The sequence below is a fragment of the Dermacentor silvarum genome, chromosome 7 (genome assembly GCF_013339745.2).
Source record: "Dermacentor silvarum isolate Dsil-2018 chromosome 7, BIME_Dsil_1.4, whole genome shotgun sequence".
NCBI classification, from domain to species: Eukaryota; Metazoa; Arthropoda; class Arachnida; order Ixodida; family Ixodidae; genus Dermacentor; species Dermacentor silvarum.
Window position 1 is genome coordinate 96,708,773 of NC_051160.1, and position 26,358 is coordinate 96,735,130.

Below are 26,358 nucleotides of genomic sequence, written 5' to 3' on the forward strand. Positions count from 1 at the left end.
TAAGGCAATTATTTGCTCGTCATGTTGCCTCTGCTTGCTTATGACTACGTCAAATTTCTCGGACAGGAGTTTGACCAAGGCTTGAACGGTGTTCACTTCCAACTGAAAAATTGCATGCTGTGGAGTTCTCAGATTTTTAAACTGAGATGGACATTGAACTTAGTGCTTTTTTTTAGAATAGAACTGATAGCTCTTTCTGGAAAGTTACACATTTCCATGTCTTGTCCTAAGCATTTAACATACTCTCGATCGCCATTGCAGTAACAGCGTTGTGGGTTTGTGGTAACAATGTTCAGTGCAACAGTTGCAGTAGCGACAGTTGTAGTGCAACAGCCGTTGCAGTAACAGCAACGAAGAGAGTGCTTTCTATGGTATCCAGATCAATGCCTGTGCACGGTAGCGGTTTATGCTGATGTTCTTTATACATGGAGTCTCCTGTCTTCGACAGACAGTCACTGCAGGCGCAGCGCTGATAGCATTAACTGAGGGTCCTGACAATGTTTGGATGCCAAGTGACGTAATCCTGACGAAAAAGAAACTGCAGAAACAGCTTCAGTTCACTGCTCGATGCCCCACTATAACTGCTGCCTGATATTTTTTTGGAAGAATATGCAGAATCCTGAAGGCAACTTGAACATGTGGTTTTGGAGGTCCAATTTTATTTGGCTGGTAAAATATCATCACAAGATTTTTTATATAGTGAGAGAAGAAAAAAGAATATAGTACTAGAGACACATCGGGGTATTCATGTCTTGCTGGATGCCTTGAAATTGAAAATATGTGCTGAATGCGTACAATACTTTCCAACAGCCTCCAAGAACGCTATCGTACGCGTATCGACAAAGCGGCAACAATCACCTAACGAAGGTGCGTATTTTCCTGGTTAGGTTTTCTTCCAATGGTGATTTCTGGTTCCGCATTTTTGAGCAGTATGGCCTGACAACTTGGTTCGTACATACGCAATGATGTACTTGTGAGGTTTGCAAATTTCCTCATACAGCCACGGCTAGGGCCCCGCGCGATGGAGGAATTTCGAACTAGGAGGTCATAAATAGCTGGGTTGCCTAAGAGAGAGAGAGAGAATAAAAATCAAGGGTTAGCAGCTCTCGTGAATGAAATCCAGAGGCAATCGCACACTATGTGATATTTACGAAATAATATGCTTTTGCAACAGTTGAAAACAATGTATGTCAACAATATATATATATATATATATATATATATATTATTGGGCATGCGCTATAAAAATTTTAAAATTGTTGCATAAATTATCTACTTCGTGTACTTGTACAGTTTATTGGAAAGCCTTACATGACAAACCTGATACTCGCAGCAGTTAAGCACATTTTTCTTGCGAATTATCACGTCTTTTGAACAGGAATCGCGCCGAATGTACTACTTATATCATTCTCACATGAAATTTACTGCAAACCGTGCATGACAGTGCATTACATTAGGAGCACTTTATATTGTAGACTGTTTTGTGTATTTAGAGAACCCCTTTACACAAGTAAAACACCTCTAATAGAAATAAATTACGCAATAATTAATCTATTCGTAGGCTTAGCGGATCTCTCAATTAAAGCTGTATAGCCTATTTTTTCAAGCGTTAAAACTTACGGTGTATCATTTTATTTTAAAAAAATGACAGCAGAACCACGAGGTGAAAGATGATGAGTGGGCGAAGCTCCGGAGGGAATCATCGGATCTCCCGCTTAAGGGGACGCTAGCACAAACGCGTTAGAAACGTGCAGTACTCTCTAGTAAGGGGGAGCGGCCACAGCGTCTTACGCAGCCATTTACACATGCCGGAACGTGCACCGCGTTTGCCGACGCCATCACATGACTGCTGAGAGAGTATACCCCCCGTATTCATAAACGCTCCTCGACTTGAACTTGACTTGCCACCGCTTTGGGCAGCGCGTTCGAAACGCGTTGAAGGTAAGGCGGAGAGGCCACAGCGTCTTACACCAGCTTTTTACACGGGCCGTAACGCGCTAGCAAAACGCGTTAGAAACGCGCTAGAATCGCGGCCTTTCGTTAATGTTGGGTATTTATAGCCATCGTGGTGCGTTTGTCCATGTCCGCTTCGTGGCGTAGTGGGCTAACGCCGCGCGCTCGGAAGCGAGGGGTCCCTGGTTCGATTCCGCGCTACGGACAAATGCGTTGCTTTCAGTAGCGAAGCAAGGCTAAAAAACAGCAGAGCTTATCGGCCCCTAGTTGGTCATGTCCTAACGGATTATGCTCGGTTTTGCTAAGTTTTGCGAGGTAATGCTCGATTCTTGCTATTTTTTTAGCCATGCAACAGACCTTGCTATGCAAGGACTGCAGAATGTCTCAGTTAGCTTGGTGAAGCAACCGAAGAGTCAAGTCAGATTCAACCACATTTATTATGTACAATTACATTTTCATGAATTTATTGATAATTGATCGATTATTGATTAGCTATTGTTGATATCGCAAGGCCACGTATGTGGGCTAGGCTAAGCACTACCAAGTCATCCCCAGCATTTTCCGGAATTTATTCATTATTCAACAATTATCGATTAGCTATTGATTGGCTATCGATGGACTATCGCAACGTATTGGCCACGTATTTGGGCTAAGCTAAGCACTGCAATGTCATCCCGAGCATTTTCCTAAATTTATTGATTATTGATCGATTATCGGTTAGCTATTGATTGGCTATCGATTGGTTATCGCAAGGTAAAGGGAGGCGCAGCTGTGCGGAGTGACGTTATCGCTAGGCGAATTTTTTTGCGGACGCTACGCGGTGAAACGAAAAGCTTAAACAGCTCCGCTGTTAAAAAGATTAGTAGACGAGAGCTAGCATTGAACATCTCTAAAAATAGACTCTTATTAACATCTTGCTTCAAAATTCGGGGTTTGTGTAGTCCTGATATATCTGGTTTGATATGCTCTATCAAAATTCAACCTCTACGCCTGATTTCTCGTATGGCATTTAGTACTGCTGAAAAATTGAAAAATAATTTCATTTAAAAGAATAGTTTCAATAGAGCCAAGTTAATACCTGAAAAGTATTTTACTGAACTCTGCCGAAGATACCTTTACCTATGCAGAACATATGCGGCATTGTTAACATCTTCGCGATGCCTCCAGATGACCGATACATATGGCCGGCAGTCGTAATAAATTCTGTTGGACAATAGACGTAATATTTGCGGTGTCTTGACAACTTGGCAATGGTGTGCCTTCACAACACATATTGAGGAAGTTAAGAATCTCATAAAGAACTTGCTAACCCCATTTTACATTCTCTATAGCGGCTTCATGTGGAATCGGTCTTTGGTGCTTAGCCCAAATACGTGGCCAATACCTTGCGATAGTCCATCGACAGCCAATCAATAGCTAATCGTAGGAAACCAGGTTCTGGGCATCTGTGGCCGTCAGTGGGAGCGTTTGTGCATTCTGATGAAAAATGAAGAGGCGCACCTGATAGCGCACTACTAAGCCAATTTGCAGAAGCTTTGTTTTTGAAGACGAAGCCTTCTTGTTGGCGGCTTCACAAGGGTTTGGTGTATGTGCTATCTATGTATCAAAAATTGGCAAAATTGTCTTTGTCAAAAAAAAAGTCTTATCGCACATCCCAAGCACGATAGCGAGGCGCAAGAGTTAACAAAATGGAAGGCTGAACGAGACGTGATCTAGAATGTGTGGCATATTAGGTAAAATAATAGCTCTAATACAATTGAAAATAACCACATTGCGCCATTGATTACAGTATCGCTAGGATTAATAAAAAGATGGCGTATCAACTAATGCTGGCGCGAAAGACAACGTCGACATACATGCGCGTAAAAAAAGGAAGCCAATCAAAAAACCTAACATGAAAAAACGAAATAGTGCGTGCGGAGAAAAAAAAAGTGAATTCTCTAACAATGAAGTGAAGAAAATAATGCAAACAATTTGAAGATATCATAGAATCCTTCAACTTTGCATCACAGTATTGCTCCGATTTCAGTACGTTTAATACGCACAGGGTGATAATTTCTCGGTTTTCCGGAATTTTCAAAAGTGGCGTATGGTGATAGCATATTTCTTGTCCTTGAGCGTTATTATTCGTAGAGGCATACATTAGTAGCCCGAGAAATTGAAACGCATATTCAACTTATTCACAAACATGTATGAAGCAACTTTCTAAGTAGTTACTTTAGGGCACATATATCAATTTACGATTTGTAGCAGGTCAGCTTGCACGACGCATTCACTCGGCAGGAATTTTCAACATGACTTCAGTTTCGAAAAAATATTTCCCAAAGTATGGGACGAAATACATGGACGTTCTGCTTGATTTTGTCCAAAAGAGCGCTTTATTAAACAAGTAACTCAACAGTACCTTTCTTTCGGTGAGTTTTATGGCGCATATATCCAAACTGATTTCATTCTGAGAATTTATTCCAAGCGGATACGCCTTGTAACTTCACCGGCCCCAATTAGAGAATTGCAATATGTAATATAAAGCAAGTGTTGAAGTATTAAACTGTTGAATTTTTGCTAATTAGTTGAATATGTGTTTTGGTTTCTCGTGCATACAATGTCCACCTCTTGGACAAATAATTAATCTCAAGGACAACAGGTGATTTTTAAATTCCACTAACTCGTAAAAACTGTCACCCCGTATACCAAGTACGCCAACCTTGTCTTGTTTCGCGTATACTTTCGTTTTCAGGTATTTATTTTTTGACCGCGTGAGGACAGGAACTAGGAGCGGGGACCTAAACAGCATGTGACCTTATAGAAGCGTCGCAGATGAAACAGAAAGAGTAAAGTGTATGTAAGCTACACTTTGACCACTCTCCTTGGTTCATAAATTTGCCCTATCAATAGACTTCTATGGAAAAGTATCGTTCTATCAATATAAAGTGTGTACGCTATATATTTCGATGACACTATGTAAGTTCTTTATGCACTTATTTTATATATTTGCAACTGTATGCACAGGCATTCGTTGGTATGTCCTTTTTCTGATTCTTGTATGGATTTTGAATAAATTGGCTTTGGGTGTCTTGGCTGTGATGTCTTTATTGTGTGCTTGTTTTTTTGCGCTACACTAGCGTGGCAGGTGCAGGCCTGTTGCATACGAAATAATTGGTAGTGACATCTTGTTCATTCTTTCTTTGTCGTTTTCTTCAAGAGTACACTTCCTCGTTCTATCGAAGCAATGCTGCGTTAACCATAGCTTTTGGGAGCAGGAAGGATGCTAGAAACTGTGCATTCACAATAGGGTCTTGGCAAGACAATGATTCTTTAGGATATCGCTGTAAAATATTTTTTTTTCACTAAACATAAGTAGGGTGACAATGATGAGTAGAAAGTCAGTTGTATGCTTCTCTTTTTTCATAAACGAATAAAGTCGCTTTTCTTAGCTCTCTCTTCTACACGAAACACGTGTCGTCTCCATGAAACAGTTCTTTTTGTTTGATCAATTGCACCAATAAGTACAAAATACTGAATGCATGCTGTTTATAATGTTAGGTAGGACACATTTCGTTAATTTTTTCTTTTAAAGTAAAAAAAAAACACCGCATATCCACGGGGTGAGTGATGAGTGGGCGAAGCTCCGGAGGGAATCATCGGTAAACCGTGAATCTTCCGTGTAATTCGCCCAGTCTCGCCGCACTAAATCGAACGATTGACTTCCACCAATGACACGCGCCATATGTGACGTTATTCCTATTTTATAACAGCGCCCTTCATTATAATTGCACCATCTCCCGCTTAAGGGGACGCTAGCACAAACGCGTTGGAAACGTGCAGTACTCTCTAGTAAGGGGGAGAGGCCACAGCGTCTTACGCAGCCGCTTACACATGCCGGAACGTGCACCGCGTTTGCCGACGCCATCACCTGACTGCTGAGAGAGTATAACCCCCGTATTCATAAACGCTCCTCGACTTGAACTTGACTTGCCACCGCCTTCAACGCGTTTCGAACGCACTGCCCAAGGCGGTGGCAAGTCAAGTTCAAGTCGAGGAGCGTTTATGAATACGGGGGTAAGGCGGAGAGGCCACAGCGTCTTACACCAGCTTCTTACACGGGCCGTAACGCGCTAGCACAAACGCGTTAGAAACGCGCAATCTTTCGTTAATGTTGGGTATTTATTGTCATCGTGGTGCGTGTGTCTATGTGCGCTTCGTGGCGTAGTGGTTAACGCCGCGCGTTCGGAAGCGAGGGGTCCCTGGTTTGATTCCGCGCTACAGACACAACTTTCGGAATTTTTTTTCTTATAAAAGTAGACGTGGCTACCTACTACGACGACTACTACTACTACATACTACAGAGGAAGGACAGACCCACACCCTAAGGAGCTTCGCCCGTAAAAACGCACATAGACGAACTTAATAATGACAGCCCGCTTTATATGGTTGGGTGCTTTGATTATTACACGTGGCTATCAGTAAATCATTCCATCATGTGGCTGCCGGGTAGTTTGACTTCGTTTACTTTAGCAAGACAATGTTATAAATCTAACCTGCAGATGTAATCCTCATCACAGCACATCTCAACTTCTTGCTGAGATACTCGATGTCTTCAGTCAGGTTTTTAGGCACTACTGAAAGAGAACAAATGTTAGACTGAGTCTTCCTAATTCCGAAGAACTTCTTCTATAGGGTCAACTGAGTTGCAGAATTGAAGGCATCATGTGGCGTTGAGCGTGAAGCAACATGTCCTATTTTCATTGATCAGCGCTAAAATTGTGTGTGAGTCACACCACATGAAGACAACGTAGAGAAAACAGATACATTTTCGCACCATGCATAGAAGTTCTGTCGACGATTTTTTATTACCCCTGTTCCCAGTGCTCATTGTTCTCATTGAAGATGCAAGTCATGGATAGCTATGTCATGTGTGAAGATGCACAAAAAACAGAGTACAGATAATAAAAATGATTAGGGCGAAAGCCTTATATTTGTCATCGTTCAGTCGACGTTCACCGTCCTTGAGTGAAAACCGTGTCGTCGAAGAAGAAATCGTACGCTATGATGACTCGGTGTAGTGATTCACTTACTACAACGACTCGGCATCGTTTCTTACCTATATGGAAACGCTCACGCAACAATTCGGATGGTGCGCAGGCCACCGTCGTCATCGATTTAAGTAAGATAGAGTTAATTCAGGCACTTGAACCCACGACCTTCGGTGGAAGTCGAACCCTCTAGCTTCTGTGAAAGTTGAGCCCACCACCTTTGGCGCTGAGGCGATTTTAATTAGGGCACATTTAATTAATACAGAGTTAAATAAAACACTCTGACCCACGACCTTTGGTGGGAGTCGCACCATTTACCTTTATTGGGAATTGAAGCCAAGACCTTAGGTGTTATTAGGACGAGGTTAATCAAGGCACAGTTAATTATGGTAACGTCAATTAGGGCACTCCAACCCGGGACCTTTGGTTGAAAAAAAACAAGTATAATGAGAAGTAACAACGCATTCGAATGAGAATAGCAAGTAATTTATTTAATGTCTCTTGAGCGCGCAGGCTTTCACCTTCACTCTTTTTGACGTATGATAAAGTGACTGATAAAGAGAACAAATCGGGATAGCCGATACTCTAATTCACACTAAGGGAGAAAAATGGAGCTGGGCAGGCCATGCAATGCGTAGAATGGATAACCGGTGGACCATTAGAGTTACGGAATGGATACCAAGAGAAGAGAAGCGCTGTCCAGGCTGGCAGGGAACTAGGTGGTGTGATTAAGTTAGGAAATTTGCAGGCGCAAGTTGTAATCAGCTAGCGCTAGATAGGGGTGATTGGAGGTCGCAGGAGAGGCTTACGTCCTGCAGTGGACATAAATATGGACTGATGCTTATGATGATGATGAAAATAACGGTCACTTTTTCAAGCATGTGACCAAAAGTATAGGCAGTGCCTGAGAATGTTCTCCCTTTTTGGGTAATTCGCTGTTATCGCAGGTGAAGGACGCGTGTACCACCTCGAAGTTAACTCGCGTTCCAGCTCCGAGGTGGAAGTGGGAGGGTAGAAAGATAGAATAGAACGCTAGGGGCCGCAAACCGCCTGGCATAAAAAAAAGTGGAGGACGCTTATGCTTCGCCTTTAAGAGTAAAACGCGATAGCGTTATGGGGACCCGTTCGCATCGCAACGCGAGGCTGTAGGTCTGGTAGAAATGCTCGAAAAGGGGTTTGTGTTTGAGTTTCCTCATAGCAGAATTAGGTTTTCTCGTACATTCAAATTACAAATTCCGACGCCGATTGGTAAAGAGTCGGACGGCGAATCCGACGCTGAATGGTAAAGTCGTACTTTACCTTTTTCCTGAGAGATTTCACTGTGAGAAATTCAATTTTTGTTCACCAAAACCTTGCACCACGTAGAGGAACTGCGAGGTCGGGGTGCTTGGGTGTTTTCTCCGCCACCCGCATCGCACGCTGGTTGCCGACGGCGGTTTTTTTGCGACACGGGTCCCTTAATTAACGCTATGGCATTAAAAAGTAAGTAAATGAGAACGGACTCAATTGCTGTGAGTGGGCTTTTGTGTAAGCAAGGCCATTAGAGCTATGGAATTTTACAGCGTAGCTGTTTAAAACGTCTTACGCTCGCGTTTCATGCAGGCGTGTGTGGCCTGATAGATATATCATCGAGGTAAAAGTATGAGCATCTCTACTTTATATCAGACTATCAAGCACGGAACTTTTTATGAGAGGGCCGCCTGTGAGCCGAGCCAGCAACCTTTCCACCGACTGCAATAGGCAAAGAATGCTTTACTATAAATAAGGCTGTATGCACTAAAGCGTACAACGGTAATATCTGGAGTGCCACAAAGGGATAACGTGTGACGTAAAAAGGAAATACCTGCTAACATTATAACCGAAACCGCCGCGAATGCGGACAGATCAGGTGCCTACCCCGATTCCTGACTAGTACCAAGGATACAGGGCGGGAACGTAGTCCAGTAATGTTTCACAATAATAATTGCGAGGTAGAATATCGATGGAAAGCAGCACATCGGCTATGGGGACGCAGTCAGAAGGTGGTGAGAGGATGTTCAGGCATAAATTTCAACACCGTACTTAATTTGATATGTACAAAACACGCTTTCTTTTTCATATCACGAGCCACAGTATGCAGCCGTCTTATGCAGCACTGAAGAAGGGCTCCCCCGCTTAGACGCAGAAGCCTGCAGCCACTTTTTCAACGCTGCTTTAAACCTTTACCTCGGATTTCAAATTTTCGCACTTATTTTGTTGGTATCGATGAGCATCTGAACAGGTACCAGTTACAATGATTGTGCCCAATATACAACGTTTAACAGGGTGTTGTTTTAACGCGAACGTTTGTTTGCCTCTTCACCACTTTAAAGGTCATGACTGATCGTTGATGCTGTCTTGTCGAATTTACAAATTGTGGCATTGGGTACGTATTACTGGGTATGCGCCCGGGTAACAAGTATGGCCATTGGAAAAGTGCAACTGCGCAAGTGGCCCTGCGCATGTGTCCAAGTAGAAAACTGCGTATGTGCAATTGGGCATGGGACAAAGAAGTGAGGAATTCCGCAGTGAAAGAAGGCAAGTATGGGACCAGAGCGTGAAATTATCGTTCAACATTTTGCAACGTAGAATACGTGCAGATATTTCAGTAGATGTCCAAGAAAGCTGCGCTGTAACCGGATCTTACACATGCATGGGTTCCACTGACATTTTAGGCCTCTTTAACGGTCAGTGCACTCAAGAAATTTTTTGCGGTAATTGAATTCTTTTTTTTATTAACTGCAAAAATTATGCTGTATGCAAATTTTCCTATTAGCCTTTCTTGTTTGTAGACATATAAATACCGATTTTTTGTTAACGTGAAACTTTGCTGCTTTTTCCGATGTGTATCTTTTACGTGGTGAATTAAAGTATTTGCTGGTGTATCTAATATAACAACTCTGTTTCCTTCTCAAGTATCTGACCAATTTTGTGAAGCGTTCCAGCCGCGAGACGTCACTTACGTGGTAACTCATATGTCTAGAAATGCATGATACCAGAAGCAATTATTTTCCTCTGGTAGGCACTAATATGTCACCATTTCTTGAAGACACATTTCGTTACATACATGTGATTCAACATTTTCTTAACACCCTGACTTGACAAGTACATGAACATGTGCTTTAATAAATATGTAAGCACTTCTTTAAGCGTGAATTCGAAACAAGAAAGCAGCTCTACCTTTTGTGGTACTTGGAATATGAAGAAATAAGCGCTTTACATTCTTTTGGTCAAATGTCCCTTCTATGTTGATTGTTTTTCTGTGAAAAGAAGAACATATGTAAATGCAACACATAAATTATAATGTGAATATTCATTATACTTCGTGCCGCTTTCGTAAAGTAATCGCAACAGGTGAATTGAAGTTTGGTTCATATTCATCGTTTGATCCACTTCACAATTACGGTTGGGAAGTCCGGTGGTGTTATATAACCATATCGGCTCTTTCGTGCACAGGAACTGAAAGAAGCAGAAATACGTCCGTGTGAGCTTCTAAATGCTACACTTCCAACTTTTAAACGTATAAACACTATCGTATAAATGAAACGTAATTACAGAGGAAGATATTGAGGTTGTGAGTATTTATATATTTGCTGTTCAAGGTATATAGCTTCTGTACATCAGAATAACCACTGTCAGAATATACAGTACACCATATTTCCTTCCATTCAGTCTCACGAAGCACAGGATAGCATAGTCATAATCATCAAAGTTTGCAAACGGCCAGTTGCTGTAGCTGGCAAACGTTTCTATGGCGATATATGACCACTTTTGTAAATGGGAAAATAAAACTAGCTTGCAGGTCACCCGCATACGCAATATCTAAAATGCAACTTAGACGACAAAGAAAAATAAGACTAGAGCGTAAAGGATGCATGTGAAGCCTTGTTGCTTTAGGGGAAGTATTATGGTTGAGAGCAACTGAAGAAGCTTTCATAAAAGTAGATACGGGGCTACCGTACAAGTCTTAAAATTTAAAACGATGAGCAAGACGAGAACAAGGTGAGAGCAAGAGCAAACGTTTCTACAAGTGGACTTGTCTTCTTCAAAGCGAAATATGCTCTTCCTCGACACATTATATACAGGTAGGGTTATTCTAAAGGGGAGAGAAGGTAAGGCGGGTGGGTGAGGTAGCGAGCGAGAGTGTGTTAGCGGCGAGGGTGTAGAATTGAAAAGAAAGATAGTGCGGCACTGATAGTCGGTGGACGAATTTGAGGCAGCGCCGTGCGTTAGCCGCTTGACGGGTCATTGTAGGTTACTCTTATCGTGGTAGAGATTTGGACGACGGGGAGGGGGGGGGGGGGTGGTATCTGTTTCTCTGGAGGTCAGAGAAGTATCGTGTCAGACGGAGAGAATAAAACTAGCGGCAGAAAAGTGGTGCTCCTAGAAAAAAATCGATTAACGAAAAAAAAGTAACCAGCTCAATGAAAAATAACTAAGTGATGTTGCCTATGCTTTGAAGTTTGGCATAGCTTGGCTGAGAGGAATTTGTGGGTGGTTTCGTTCCGCTAGCGTTACTTTAGGGTAATTTAGGTGTCAGGATATAATAGTTGTGTTGGCTACAGATTCTGATTAATCGCTTCGCTTGTCCGACAAAAATGCCTCGCTTGCAGTGTCGCGGGTGATGACTGGTGTAGTTTAAATACTGCTGGCTATCTGCAGGCTGTAATAAAACTAGCGGCCAAAGGCAGCAGTATCATAATCTGGCTTATGAAAAGTAAAAAAATGAGGTTTTTAAAGAACTGAGTCAGCACGCCCATTTCAAAAAATTGACTCTAACCCATCTTCGGTTTGCAGCCACCTTGTGCAAAGTACCATAGCGGCGCTCCTGCCCCAGGAACTAATCACGCAGTCTGAATATCGCTTCATGATGCCCAATAACAAAGAAGCCGGCCGCTTTTACGTTTTCCTAAAGTACATAGGGTTCCCGTAGAAGAAATATTTACTGCAGAAATCCAGGCAGCCTATAGTGTCAAATAACAACATACCTACCTAGTCAATATCTATATTCCTAAATCACCATCTGTCAAACATCCCAACCACCCTACCACTATTTGTTCAAGGTACGCCCCACTTCATTTGAATTATTGACTCGATCAACGCCAACCAAGTCCTCTCCGACCGCGCTATTCTAGTAACTTTAGATGTTTAACATACCCATGACACTAACATACCCATGAGTGAAGGAATTGAAGCCATGTCGATGTCCCTCGCAGTCAATCCTCAAGCGCACGCTCTTGAAGATTACCTGTCACTTGTCGATTTAGTTCTCACGCTCTGCTATTTCCAACTCGATTCTATTCACTACCTGGAAACTTTCGGCAGAAGCATGGGAACACCATTTGCTCCCCCGTATGCCAACATTTTCATGGGACAGCTTGAACCAAACCTGATAAAATTATTCCCTTTAAAACCCCACAGCTACCTACCTTACACTGACGACATATTCATAATATGGGAACACTGCAAAACGCGCTTACCGGCCTAATTAGCCATTTCAACCGCTTTCACCCCACTATTAAATTTACTGCTCACCACTATCCTAGCCAATCAACTCACTCGACACAACGGCTCACATAGAAAAGGGAAAGCTGAGAACGACACTTCACTGGAAGCATACGGATAGCCAGGAGCACTTAGACTACATCGGTCATCACCCGCGACACTGCAAGCGAGGAATTTGTGGCGGACAAGGAAAACGAATAAGAAGAATCTGTCATCAAGACAATGTTTATACCCACCACCTAAATGACCTTAAAGTAACGCTAGCGGAACAAAACTATCCGCAAATTCCTCTCGACCGGGCTTTTGACGTCGCGTCAAGATTAGAGACTCAGTCGGCATTAGCTAAGAAATAACCTACAGCAGAATATGATTTGCCGCCAGCCTTTAGAACAAAACGTTCTAATGCCCTCCCAAACCTAAAGAACATCCCAATATACACCACCCAATATTATCAACTAACGAGCGTCAGAGAAAAGTGGTTCCCGGATGTACCAAGGGTTACCTATCGCCGCAACAGAGACCTTAAAGACATGTTGGTGCATGCAAAAGTCAGCCTACATAATTCACCCGTAATAAAAGCATGTTTTCACCCCCGGTCCAAAACCTGGAAGCACCTTCAAAGGTACCTTTAAATTAAAATCACCGCCAATAGCTGTACACACGAAGTGAAAAGTATTTTTTCTTGCACTAGTTCATAAGTTTTTTATATGCTTCTGTGTTCCTTTTGTAAGAAACAATATATTGGCGAAACGGGACAGTCAATGAACGTCAGGAGGGATATCGCGCGGACACATCTAAAAAGCTTCCCAAAGCCGTCGCCGAGCCTTTCAACCAACCAGGTCATAACTTTGATGAACTTAACTCTACATACTTCAATGAAATTTTCGTTCTGCGCGAGACAGAAAATATAGAGAATTATACCTCATCCACAAGTTCAAGACATTGCAACCAATAAGCATGAACGTTCCAAAAGGAGCTTTAGAATCTATTCGCTATGCTAAAGTTAAAATTATAGGCAACATCACCTAGTTATTTTTCATTTTTTCTATTTTTTTTCTTATTAGGTTGTCAATATTATTCCAACCTCCCTTTCCTGTCATCCCTTGGTTTCGTTCTTTTATATATATGTTTATCCTTTTTTTCCGCTAGCATCATTTTTACGCCGCTAACTTTATTCTCTCTTTCCGAGACACGACAGTCGGCCTCCAGCGGAGCAGAACCCCCCCTCTCCGTCGTCCAGCCGCCTTCCACGAAAAGAGGAACCGACAATCACACGTCAAGCGGCTAACATACGGCGCTGCCTCATATTACTCCGCCGATGATCAGTAGCGCATTAACTTTCTTTTCAATTCTACACCCTCACCGCAAACACACCCTTGCTGGTTACCTCGCCCACCCGCCTTTCCCTCTCGCCCCGTTAGAAGAACCGTGCCGAGGAGAGCATGTGTCGCCTTCAAAAAGACACGTCGACTTGTCCAAACGTTGGCCCTGCTCTCGTCTTGTTCTCGTGTTGCTCATGGTCTTGAATTTTTATCTACCACATTCCCCGTGTTTTCCCTGTACTTCGACCTGGTATTTTTAATCACAAAGAACCAAAATGTATGCAGGTCAACATCTTTGTCCCTCTTTGCTATAATGTCTGACGACTTTTTCCAGCATGCTGAACGCGACAATACGAACACTGATGTCCTTCTCTAGGCTTCGTATTGGTGTCTCTTCTACAGCGAAGCTGTTAAGGGCTACGTTCCAATAGATCCAGGAGTTGACTGACCGGCGTGCACATTTAAGGCTCCATGTGCGTGGCGATTTCCCGTCAGTTGTGCCTTAGCACATGTATCAAAACGGATGATGTATGGCCCATTGTTAGAGCGCTCTCCACCGCCGATGCCTCTTTCACAAGTGAAAGTGGGACGTGCCGCCTCGGAGGCTCATTCACACTATGCCGACATGGCACCGATTTGGTCTGCCGACTGTTGGCGACAGCGTTTTCCTTCGTTTAAACCGTTGGCCGCAGCGTTTCCGTCCTGTAAACTGCTGTCGCCAACAGTCGGCAGACCAAAATCGTTGTCGTGTAGGCCTAGTGTGAATGAGCCTTAATCGTTGTGCCCCTTTGCCTCATGATGTAGAGTTCGCGCTAGCGTTGTCATCAGCAGTTGCGCTTTGGACTCGCTATTGGACGGACGCTTGCTTGACCATATCTTTCAGGATCCGGACGTCAGGAACCTGACGATGCCATGCAGTGTACCGCGGATATAAACGCTGTGGCTCATACGTAAGTCTATGACGATGGGGCGGACTTGGCGCAGCAAGCGCACTTCTTGGCCATCGCGCCGCGCGAAAACAAGACGCCGGTGTCCTTTCTTTTTGACGAACATGCCTACGACGCTCAATATAGTCAATAATGATGATATATAAACTCCCTATAGCAATATTCACTATACAGACCCACCATTGTCACAGCTTCGCTGGCTTCCATCTTCACAGTATTGGAAGGGCTATGAATTTTTGTAATTAGGGTGACGCAAGCTCGAGATGTGTCCTATGCACAGTTTTCCAGCTCAACACAATGAACGTGAGCAGCTTTAGCCCCGCCTCAGATGCCGCAGGGGCCACTGCTGGCTCCGAGACATCTTTATTTTTGCCAGACGTCCATTGTCGTAAACCCTGGCTCTGCTTTTCACGATAATACGAAAGTACAACATTGTATAAGTTCTTCCTGTCTTTATATAAAGCGTAATTCGTTTTGTAGCACCCAGCTGATGCTTTTTAGGCCCGTGTAGTATTGTTCTATCGCAGCCTAGGCTTCGCCCACCACGGAAACATTCAAATGACGCTAAGAGAGAGACGAAAATTATTCTCGCAAAAAGGAAAAGTCGCAGTTGCGCCGGAAATGTGAAGCATCGATTGCGATAGCAAATTAGTAGACATCTATATGAAGTAAGGATAGTAGTTTTATCGGCGGTATAAATTTGCAAACATTCACTTACTAAGTTATATGCAGTGTCACTGGTGTGACTCGCGCACAAGTAAACATGAACACCTCTCACTCGATGACCGCGCACATTCGCTGTGAAAACGCTGGGGCGAGAAAACGCAGCAGCAGCGAGCGAATTGAGTTTCGTGCTGTATTTCGCTTCATCGTGAACTAAGCGGCGAGAACGCAGCACATACGAATTTATCAGCACTCGGCTCAGACTTTCCCCATGGCAGATCGCTTTCAAGATAGCACCATCTAGACAGTATAAGGCCTGTTCACTCCGATCCATGACGTCAAGGTACCTGGCCCGAAATTTCCATTGCCAAGGCTGGCGTGACGAAAGCCGTGAAGTCAAAATCACTGTTGCTTACTCGGGAGCGTCGCCATTAGATTCTATGGCAGTCGGGCCCGGTAGCATGACGTCATGGATCGGAGTAAATAGGCCTTGTGCTGCCTAGGTGGTGTTGGCCATACGCAGACGCTGCCGGAGTAAAACGCTTAGCCCTCCCTCCCTGCCCCTTGGTACCGTACGCACGATGTAAGAAGACGCGCTACCTCCCTCCTTTACTCCCTCGCGCCCGCGATCGAGCCACCGTTGTCGGTGCACACTCGCACATACAGCATACGGCGTGCGGCGACGATGTTATCGCACTTGGACTTTATACGGAACATGACAGGCACGGCGATGACGACGGCGGTTATGCGCCTGAAGTGTTTATATCATTGCTATACGTAATAAAATACTTTACGAGGGCAAATAGTGCACCAAAATGAATGGGCACAATTTTTCGAGAATAGAATCGCAGAGTCGAGAGCAATGTCTGAGACCACTGGCGTGGAATGACCGAAATGCAGTTACCTTATGTATAGCCTACAACAAGCGCTCTAATTTTTTGTACAAGCATCTGGTTGGTTTAATTATTCGGCACTCTATATTAGGTAAACCTTGAGTACAACAACACTTCAGTATTGTACCTTATTTTCTGTAGAAACAGCACCATAAAAGGTAATGTTTACTATCAGTTGTATGTTCTCGGTTGCTTACTTTTGCAATGGTGCCTTTGTTACAGTGCGCTGGATAAAGGCGATGTCGCTTGTTTAGACGCGTCATGCTCTGCAAAGAAGAAAACATAGTTGCTAGTTTGCACATACATATACGGACACATGAGTAAGAGAGAGTTACTATTTGCCATATAAAGTACATTATATTTTGTTTAAAATATCCAGTTACTTGACTACATCGACCTATGGATCAGCCATAAGCCTCCAATGCAAACGCAAACGTATTTCAAAAGGAAGATCCTTGAAAGAGAAGAAGAATAAAGGGAAGTGATCTGCCTCTCCTTCCTGATATTTTACCTTCATGAATCGACATTTTACTTTAAAAAGACGTTTGAGTGCAGCGAAACTCAGCAGTCGGCTGGTGGAGGCTTTGGTGTGGAAGGTGCCAAGGGTATACACGTCTGTGAATAAGTAGAATGAAATCTTCTTTTCCGCACAAATAAATGTACTGGAATTATTTGACATATGCTTACAAGAACGCATATATAGTATGATGACAAAGAACCCCCCAAGAGAGAAAGAAAAAGCCTGTTATAAGGCAAGAAGCTTCAGCAGCACGTCTACCACACACGCCCTTAGCATATTATATCTTGGTGGCCTTCCGTGGTCGTCTACTTCAAAGATAATGTTACGGGAAGGAAGAAGCGTACTAGTATTTACAAATGGGTTTTAATGGCTGCGTAGAGAAGCGAAATCCAGAATCTTATTCTTCGTCTCCCAAGGCACCAACCATGTCCTCTTCTTTCCAAATTACATACTGTGACAATATGTTACTTTCGTTCATCCTAGTGAAGCACTAGTCAAGTCAAGTCAAATTTATTGCAACAGTCATGTTGGAGCTACATGGTAGCAGTATTAGAGGAGGAGGTCCCAGAGTTTTCAAAAAACTGTCAGGGGGACAACCTATGATTACATAAATACGGTAATTATACAAAAAATAGCAAACAAGTATGGTCACGTGAGCAATAATAATAATGATAATTAGGTAAGTTGATAATCTATAACAAGTAATTGGACACATAGGTTAATTGCGATGCTAATTCTTAAAAGAATCTGAAAAATAATCGAAAGCGTGGAAACAAACAGAATAAAACAAATATAACAAGTATAATCAATCCGACATAGGAGACCAAACTCGTATTATATCAATAATATCAATTTCCTATACAAAATCAAAACGTATACAGCAAGAAAACATTAATATATAATTAGGAAATTCAAATGAGTCGGTTAATTCCTGAATGAAATATTTCTTGGTGCGCGCTGTGAATGTATGAACGTTGTGTGATGATTTTGTTTCGAGATGTAATGAATTCCATATGGCTATGCCGGAGAAGAGGGCTGTGAACTTGCCGTAATTTGTCTTTACGACAGGTAAAAGAAGATTATTGCGCATGGAAAACCGGGTACTGTTGTTAGTAAAGTGTTCTGGGCCAATACATTTAATGATGATATCATGTGTGATGAGTCTATATAAAATTATTGATAGTTTCTGACGGAATAATTGTCGTAACAGGAGAATGTTAAGTTTAGGGAAAAGTGACCTGCAGGACGACTGAAACAGGGTGAAAGTCATTAGTCATATAGCTTGGTTCTGAAGTCGCTGCATGTGTTCAATATGGATTAACTACGTATTGGCCCGTGACGATACGCAGTACGAAAGGTAGCTATGAATATAAGGAAAATACAAAGAACGTACGATGTGAGGTGGAAAATAAGTTCTTGTCTTGATGATAATGTGGATGCCAAATGCAATCTTTTTCACAAGTGATCGGGTGTGTCCGTAAAATTTTAGTTCCGTATCTAAGATGACACCGAGAAACCGCGCTTCGTTCGAAACTTGTACGACGTGATCATGAATGTTAACAGAAGTTGAACGTCGATTGAAATTCGCGGAAAATAGAACACCACAAATGATGTTTAGTGGGATTAATTTGCAGGTGAATATTATGGCAGCATAAAGTAATAATATTTAAGTCGTTGCTAAGGTTAGACTGGAGTGTGGCAATTGTTTTACTGGGTGTAAGGATGGTAGTCTCATCAGCGTAAAGTATGCACTTGGTCTTAGCAAGAATAGTGGGTAAGTCATTATTAACATCCAAATTAAAAGTGGGCCTTAAATTGATCCCTGTGGAACTCCTACGTTAATTAGCTTTGATGATGAGAGATAGCCGTGGACCTGTACTATTTGAGACCGTTTACCAGTGCGGCATAAATATAGTTTTTACACGGGAGGGCTGTGCCGCTTAGTATTGTTGCGCGCGGTTGTCACAAAATTGTGTGTGGGGCAGAACAATCTTCTTGAACTGCTTGTCTCGTTTTTCTATTATGAAAACATGGATGTCGATTTATACGAAGGGTAAGGCTGATTCGGTCTGTATTGATTTTTCTTTCAAGCAACAGGATTGCTGAATGTAATGATGCCGGAAAATAGCAGCATCTTGTGACCTTGTCTAGATGCACATAATACACGAGCCGGCTAATGTCTGCGCCATCTTCAGTCTCCACAATAGTAATTTTTGTCAAACAACTGCGCTAGAAATTCAGGGTTGCTCACGGGAGAAATTCTGAAAAGAGATGGTTCATCTAGCGTGGGAATAAGCTCTTGCTCTTTTTGGTATTAAGGTACATTGCTTGTTACTTGATGATTTCGCTTCACGCAATCCAGAAGTATCATAGGCTTTCTTACAAACATAATTTCTGCCCTGTGTTTTTTCCGTACATTCCCGTTGTGTGCTGTTGGACAAAAATCATGCTATCTGGCATTGTTCTGTTTCAACGATAACCATTTCAAGAGTAACTTTCACCTGTGCCACCATGCGCTCGGCATGACACTTCGTTGAGTCATTTTAGGAAGCGCTTCTATAGTGCTGTGTTGCATTCTTTTTGCGGAATTCTACCAACTCATTGGGCACGACCTTCGGCACATTGCCGTACACCGCGAGTCAGATAAGTTCAAATGCGGCGAAGATTGCACGTAGGACGCCCAGGACTATGGCTTTCCTTTCAGACTGCATTGGATCGAGCTCCCTCGACATAGAATTAGCGTTCACTTCAATTATTTGCCATATACCTTCTGCAGGACAACCAAATTCAAGTCGGCTGTTTACCGCTGTTTTTTCTCCTTCAGACCTTGCGGGTACTGACCACTTGGGAGGAGCTGTCTGGAAGTGTTTGCAACTCAGCCTCGTGCTTTACATGATTTGCGATACTGAACGTGATTTTAAACGCGGGTCTCAGAAAGCTAGCTGTATTTCCTACACATGTTGGTGGAGTACACTAGAACTACCGTTTTTCGCAGTGACATCAGACAATAACTATATGTCGACGTTACATTTCTGGAGCGATTTAGAGCCTCGGGGCCAGAAGCTGTTCTATGTCTTGGAACCGAAAATTTAGTGTGATGCACCTGAGTGCACTTACACTTGAAGAACATTTTCATGAAACTTAAGGTTAGTAGTAAATCGCGCTTCGACACTCTGCATGGAGGTTCTCATGGCTAAAAGGTCGTTAATTGGATGCTTCCCTATTACCTGTAGAGATAGTCCCGATTTCTTTCTTTTTTTGTAGCGGCTTCCTAGGCATCAAGAAAGTGTGCAAGCAGACACAAAGTGGCCTATTCATCTGTCGCGTGCGTTCCGTGGCAACGGAAGAAAAGCTTTTGCTTGGCGCTATTTTTCCGAGGCGTTTCCTTTTTTTAACTCTGCCTTGTGCCGGGTACAAGGCCATGGAAGGCTTCATATGCTGCTGGTGGTTGCTGGGGAACTCCGTTGCTAGCATTAAGTTGTAAGCGGGCTCAGACGTGATATCCCCCCCCTACGCGCAAAGGCTATTGCAAATTTCCGCCTCTGACACTACATAATAATCTGTCGCGCAGCATAATATTTTGTGGCAAAATTGTAAAAGTTTCATTCGCCTGCTCTATAGCCACGTCGCTTTATCCCTCTCTTTCCAGAGCCAGAGCGCTCTACATTACTTGGCTGTGTTGGAGTCACTGTGTCTGAGCCTGCATTCGTTGTAAAGAAATCGCAGTAGTAAGCAGTTTATGACTCTGTTGGGGCCTGGTTCCGCTAATTATTCTTCAAATGGCTAAGAAGTTCTCACGATCTTGGACCATAGCTTGCATTCGGAAGCTCAATGATCGTAATGTATTATACTTGTGAAGGCTTTTGGTGTGCAAGGAAAGCTCAGACGACGTCCAAAGTTAACTCACTGCAGGACGTTAGTAACAGTGTTAGTTTATCACCTGGGTTCAAGATGTCAGCTGCCTCAAAGTCAAATTATAGACGTTCCAGACGAATACTCCAGTTGGCGCTTTCGGAGAACTCAGGTATGCTGGAGTCATCTCCAGCATTATCTCATAGGTTCAATGATTAGTAGAAAAGCGAGCAATACCGACTTATTGTCTTATTGCCTCATTGCCAGGACAACCTTCCTCACGGAAAAAAGAAACAGCAGTAGGTATCCTGCATTCGTACATAGCGAGTAATCTGAGTCAGTGGTCGTGCTCATCTTCTTCGATTACGTATCAAAACTCCCTTAGGCAAAAGTACTTGTATGTGACTGGGCAATCTTGTTTCACAACCATTTAATCTGCGCCGCATGGGGCTTTGTTATGAAATATTGTTAAAAATAAGGCAACGAGAAGTCTGAACTCTTTTTTTTTCATTTTTTCTAAATTTTGTCGCTTTGTTTGTTGGAGCTCAATGCCAGCAAATTCGCGTCAACGATGACGTGAGTTGAGCCGGGGGTGGTGCGAATATCATCCGTAGTTTATAGAACAGGCGACTTCTGGTGCTGCTCTAATACTCTGTGGGCAAATCATTAAAACTTTAGGTATGAAAGAGCAACAATAAGGTGGTTGGTATCGAAGAGAATGCAAGTCGGCTCCCTAGGCAAGAAGTGAAACTAACAAAATGCTACGTTGACTAAAAAAAAAAAACTCCCATCCGAAAGTGAAATTTTTCTCTCCTGTAGTGGTACGTGAGTTGATGTTAGTAGAAATCCATGGGTTCAAATCATACTCAATTTTTTGTTGCTTCCACAACAAAGCAAGCGCTAGAATTTTTTTTTTTTGGGGGGGGGGGGAGACACTGAGCGTAGATTTGCTGAATGCAAAATTTATCTTGTGAAAAGCTGTCTACCAAAGCTCAATTGGTTTGGAATACGAGGTCAGCAGATCGGATAAAGTTTTAGAGGATTGTGCTGTGTGCTCTGAACCGTTGGCAAGAAGTAAACAGCACATGCATTTCTGGCATCAGCACACTGCGGATATCTTTGAAAGAACCTAAGAGGCTTTAGATCACACAATACTAGGTCACACATACAGAACTCACACACCGCGCGAATCGCAAAGACGCTTTAGTAATATATGTGCCCCACGCCGTAGGTTTTGAAGGTGTTCTTAAAGTGGCGTTGAACCTCTCTTTATAGAAGCCTAGAAATGCCTTTGAAATCAAAACAGGCTATATCAGAAATACTTTGCTGCGAAAGGACACTTTAATACGTTCACCAGAAGCGGAGTTATTGGCAATCAAACTCCTTGGCGCGGTTCTTCCGCTTTTTCTTCAATAACTTGCACTGCGAAGGCTAAGCCGGAGCCTGCGTGCTCACAACGAACTGATCGCGGCCTCCCGCGGCGGTCGCGGTATCTACGGTACGTAGGAGACCACAGCTACAGGCAACTGTAGTGCGTAAGCGCAACGTTTCCTTTGTGCACGACAGAGCTTGAGTGCACGCTCTAGCTTACATGCTCCAGTCTGGCTGTGCTATGTGGTGGGGACCGGCTTTGTCCTGCACCAGCTAGACCAATGAATAGTACCTACGTCCAACTTGAATATTTGAAGCACTATCAATAGCTAAATACGAAGTGAAGTCTGCTAAGGCGTCTAACCAGGAGCCTCCAGCCGTGCGCACGCGCTGGCAAGCATGCTTGTGGTCTGACGTTAAGTTTCGCATTGTTCGAGGCTAGTTAAGTGTTCCAAGCTCGTCGAAATTAGCGAGACCTAACGGCTACGACACCAATAAGCACGCTGGCCAAAATTTAATTCGTGCGTTGGCGGTCACGGCCGAGCTTGAGGAGACGACATTCTTCTTCCGGAAGTATGCAATTAAAATAGAAATTCGAAAGCAAACTTTCGCTTACTTCAGTCTTGTTATTAAACTGTGTGAGTTACTCTGCCATACACAGTAACAGCAGGAAGAAGCGCACTGATCCACAATTCCTTCTTGAATAATGTCAGCTATGGGCAAGTAGCAGTAGCCTATGGGAATCTGCCATATTACGAAATTAAGCGTCCGGAAAAGAGTGAAGAGCAGGCTTCTGTGGAAAAGAGACCGTTTGTGAGAAACTTTACGTCGTGTTCCGCTGGTGAGCTGCACGCGCCGCGCACGACCGTATAATTTGGCTGAGATCTTGACAGCAGCGTACGCTATCCGCTGACTGTTTCTTCACAAAACCCTAGAGGTAGTTCAAGACTACTTTAAATGGGCTGCTCGGGAAGAGTACGCCGTACGTGTACGAGAAACTATTTTTGAAGCACTGAACAGTTGTTTGCGCTGCATTGTGGAAGCTGAAATTCTTCCGCAAATTTTCGTATAACCCGTACGGTTGTACAAACATGTATTAACTAGACCTTGAGCTGCTCCTGAGAGCTGGAGGTATGCGGGTACAAGGTGGATCGTGTAAATTACGGTCACTACTGGCATTCTTGCCCTGAATGCAGTACTGTAGGGATTGCGACAGCTGTCGGAAAGGGAAGTTTCAGTCACCGTATCGTCGTCAGAGGTCAGGCATACGATTTCGGCACAGTATGCATTGGCGGACGCTATGTACTGCTTGATAGTCAAATGATTCCAAGGTGAAACATGTCTTAAAATATGTTTTGTGCTAAACGGGATGTTTCAAGTATTAGCTGCCAGTGGGAGCCCTACACAGATTGGCTAGTGGTTTATTACTATCACAATGTATCTGTGTTATGTGCACTGTAATATGAAAGGCCCCTTCAAACAATAATAAATAGCCGCTGCATTGCTCCAGCTTATTCGCGAACATGAAATGTACATACACCTAAAGCTATACATGTCCAATAATTAAAATCACACCATCTAATTTTCTGCCATGTTCTACTGTTTATCTCACCTTGGAACCTAGTGCCTTTCTCTTATATACTACAAGTTTCCGGTAGTGGACCAAGTTGGGCTAGTTGGTTGAAGTTCATATTGGAAAGCTTTTTACTGCGGTATAAACAGGGACAAAGGATGACGAAACGTGTTGTCCTTTTCGTCCTCCTTTGTCGCTGTTTAGAGCGCAGTAAAAATCTTTCCAATATGAACAAGTTTCCGGCTGAACGACTTAGACGGCCTGCCAAATTTCACTTCTACATTTTATTCGGATCTTTATTATCGGGAATCCAAGCACTCCTTATAAGCCGGATAACATATTGCACCCCGTATCCTCGGCATCGCCACATGCAAGGACACCGCAATCATCTTGAGCGACATGCAAACGGCATGTAGAAACTTACAAAAAGGCTGAATCTCTGCCGCAGCCGTGACATTCTAAAAGAGCTATCAAGACGCCAAGAACTACCCGAAACCTACGTCGTATGGACCCCAGGCCACGAACACCTGCCAGGAAACGAAGCAGCACATGCTGTCTCCCGAGAGATTACCAGCCGGGATTTCCTGCCGCACGGGATCCGGAAATCGACGAGGGTGGAGGACCATCCCATCAACTACGCTGTAATACTGCAGCATTACCGACTCGAAAGAAGAGAATATCCTTTACCACATCCAAAATTAAGCAAGGAAGAAGCCACCGCCCTCCGCAGACTACAAACAAATACATATGTCCATGGAATTATCATGCACCGGATGCATCCCACTAAATTCTAATACATATGCCAATATTGTGATGTACCAGACACCTTAAACACATGGTGTTGGTGTGCCCACACCGCGAAAAAAAACAGTCAAGATGATGCCTCAGAAACGATACAAGCCACCGAAGAAACGTGGGGGGCAATGTTAACGGCACAGAGCCTGGAGGATCAGCGAAGTATGGTGGACCGGGCCCGGGTTGCGGCATTCACCAACGGCTTTCTGGACTGAGGGAGCCTCCCACCTAGGGTGAAGAAAGAACACTTTCTCGCTGTTTCTAGCAATAAACGTTCATTCCTCCTCCTTTATTATCAGGAAATCACGTTTATACTCAGATGTCGCTGTTCTGACTTTACCGTTACACGTCTCATTCTTCGCAACAACTTATCCACGTGGCCTAAGAGGCTTCTGCTGTACGTTTATTAAGGCCAAAGCCTTATCTGTCTCATCATTGATTCATTCATTCAAATTTATTTGCCGAAACAAGTAGGAGTCGATGCGGTCGGGGCCCTCAGTCCAGAGTTCGGCTGGCCTTTGCTGCCCGCCGGACCACTTGGATGCTCTCTTGGATCAGAACTAGCGAGTACTACCTCCCACTGTTCCTTATTAGTGGGCAGATGTATAGGTGTGAAAGGACAATTCCATGATATATGAAAGAGAGTTGGCATTGCCCCACACCAAGGGCGGTCGGCCTTTTATGTTTCGGGAAACATTTTGTTGAGAAAGTGAAGATTGGAGAATACCTTTGTTTTCTACGGAGATTGTTGGCTTCCGTACTATTGAGTGATTTGTGAGGTGTACCGTTATCTGTCGGTCGAGTCTCTGATGCGTGGGGCCAGTCAGTCAACCTTCTCTTGTTCATGAACGAAAACGTGTCGACGGCACAAAAGGTACAAACACTATCATCACCAACGGCTCATACCCCCGTTGCCGGGTTGGTGTAATCACTTACTAAACCAGAAATCCAAACAATCATGCAGAAATGTGATGGGGTGTGGTTCACCATCGTCATCGTCTTCTATGAGTAAGCGAATTAAGAGAATGGCTAAGCGAATTATACTAATCGAATGGAGAAGAAGCGTAGCGAATTAATATGGATGTCTAAGCGAAGTAGCCTAAGCGAATTAAGGGGGATGACTAAGCGTATTAAGAGTATGAGTAAGCAAGGTAATGGGGAATGGCTAAGCGAACTAGGCTATGCGAATAAAGGGAGATGTGTACGTCATGTGTCCTTTAATGCATCGGTACTTGGGCTTTCGCCTTCAAGTCGTCGTAGATATAACGTAAGAGGCCCTGTGAATTTTTATTATTGAAGAATGTGCCTGTGTGTAAGTACTGCCTCGAAGCCTAAATTGCTTGCCATGGTTGCCATGTGTCTGCCTTAGTCAGGCATTAGGCCGTAGTGGGATGAGGATGCATATTTCAATCTATGCATGATCAGAGAAGAAAGAATACGAAAATATATAACTTCCACATTCGGGCGACGCAACAGAAAACAAGAGCGTGGGCTAAAGTACAGTGTGTGGCACTTTAAAAACTAAACAACGTTAGCAAGTAATAACAGGAGGTTCAAACACAGCATTTGATTATGTACAAACAGAGAACGTACAAGAATCAAACGAAAATTGTACGCTCGTTATCATGCCATATGGCAGACGCCCTTCCTAACCTAGCTTGCTATAACCAATACCCTAAAGTGCTTGAACACTGTCTACAATTGGTCAGTAGAACAAATATTAGAAAAAAAAAGATGAACACGTCGTATCTGTATTTAGCGCATTCTGGTCCCTAACTTGACGGGGGAAAACTTGCTAAAGGGTTCAAGAAAATAATTTTTTTAACATTTGTTCAGTGAGCGGAACGAGTATGTCGAGTAGCTCTGGGCTGCAAAAGGGCGATAGTAATCAATCGCCGCTTGTCATAGCTCTT

General features: G+C 43.3%; 1 protein-coding gene across 6 annotated transcripts in view; it reads right to left on the reverse strand.

The window, feature by feature from the left end:
* Positions 1-630: 630 nt before the first annotated feature.
* LOC119458301 (uncharacterized) overlaps positions 631-26,358 on the reverse strand; it is a 125,255-nt gene continuing 99,527 nt past the window's right edge. For 5 of the 6 annotated variants that reach the window (XM_049671044.1, XM_037720135.2, XM_049671042.1 and 2 more), the window contains exon 6: positions 631-1,064. In XM_049671044.1, the coding sequence (XP_049527001.1) occupies positions 859-1,064 (206 nt within the window). In that variant the 3' untranslated portion in view covers positions 631-858. Of the gene's footprint in view, positions 1,065-6,491; positions 6,573-10,184; positions 10,265-10,326; positions 10,464-16,531; positions 16,601-26,358 lie in introns of all 6 variants that reach the window. The other variant, XM_037720134.2, reaches the window with a different exon arrangement.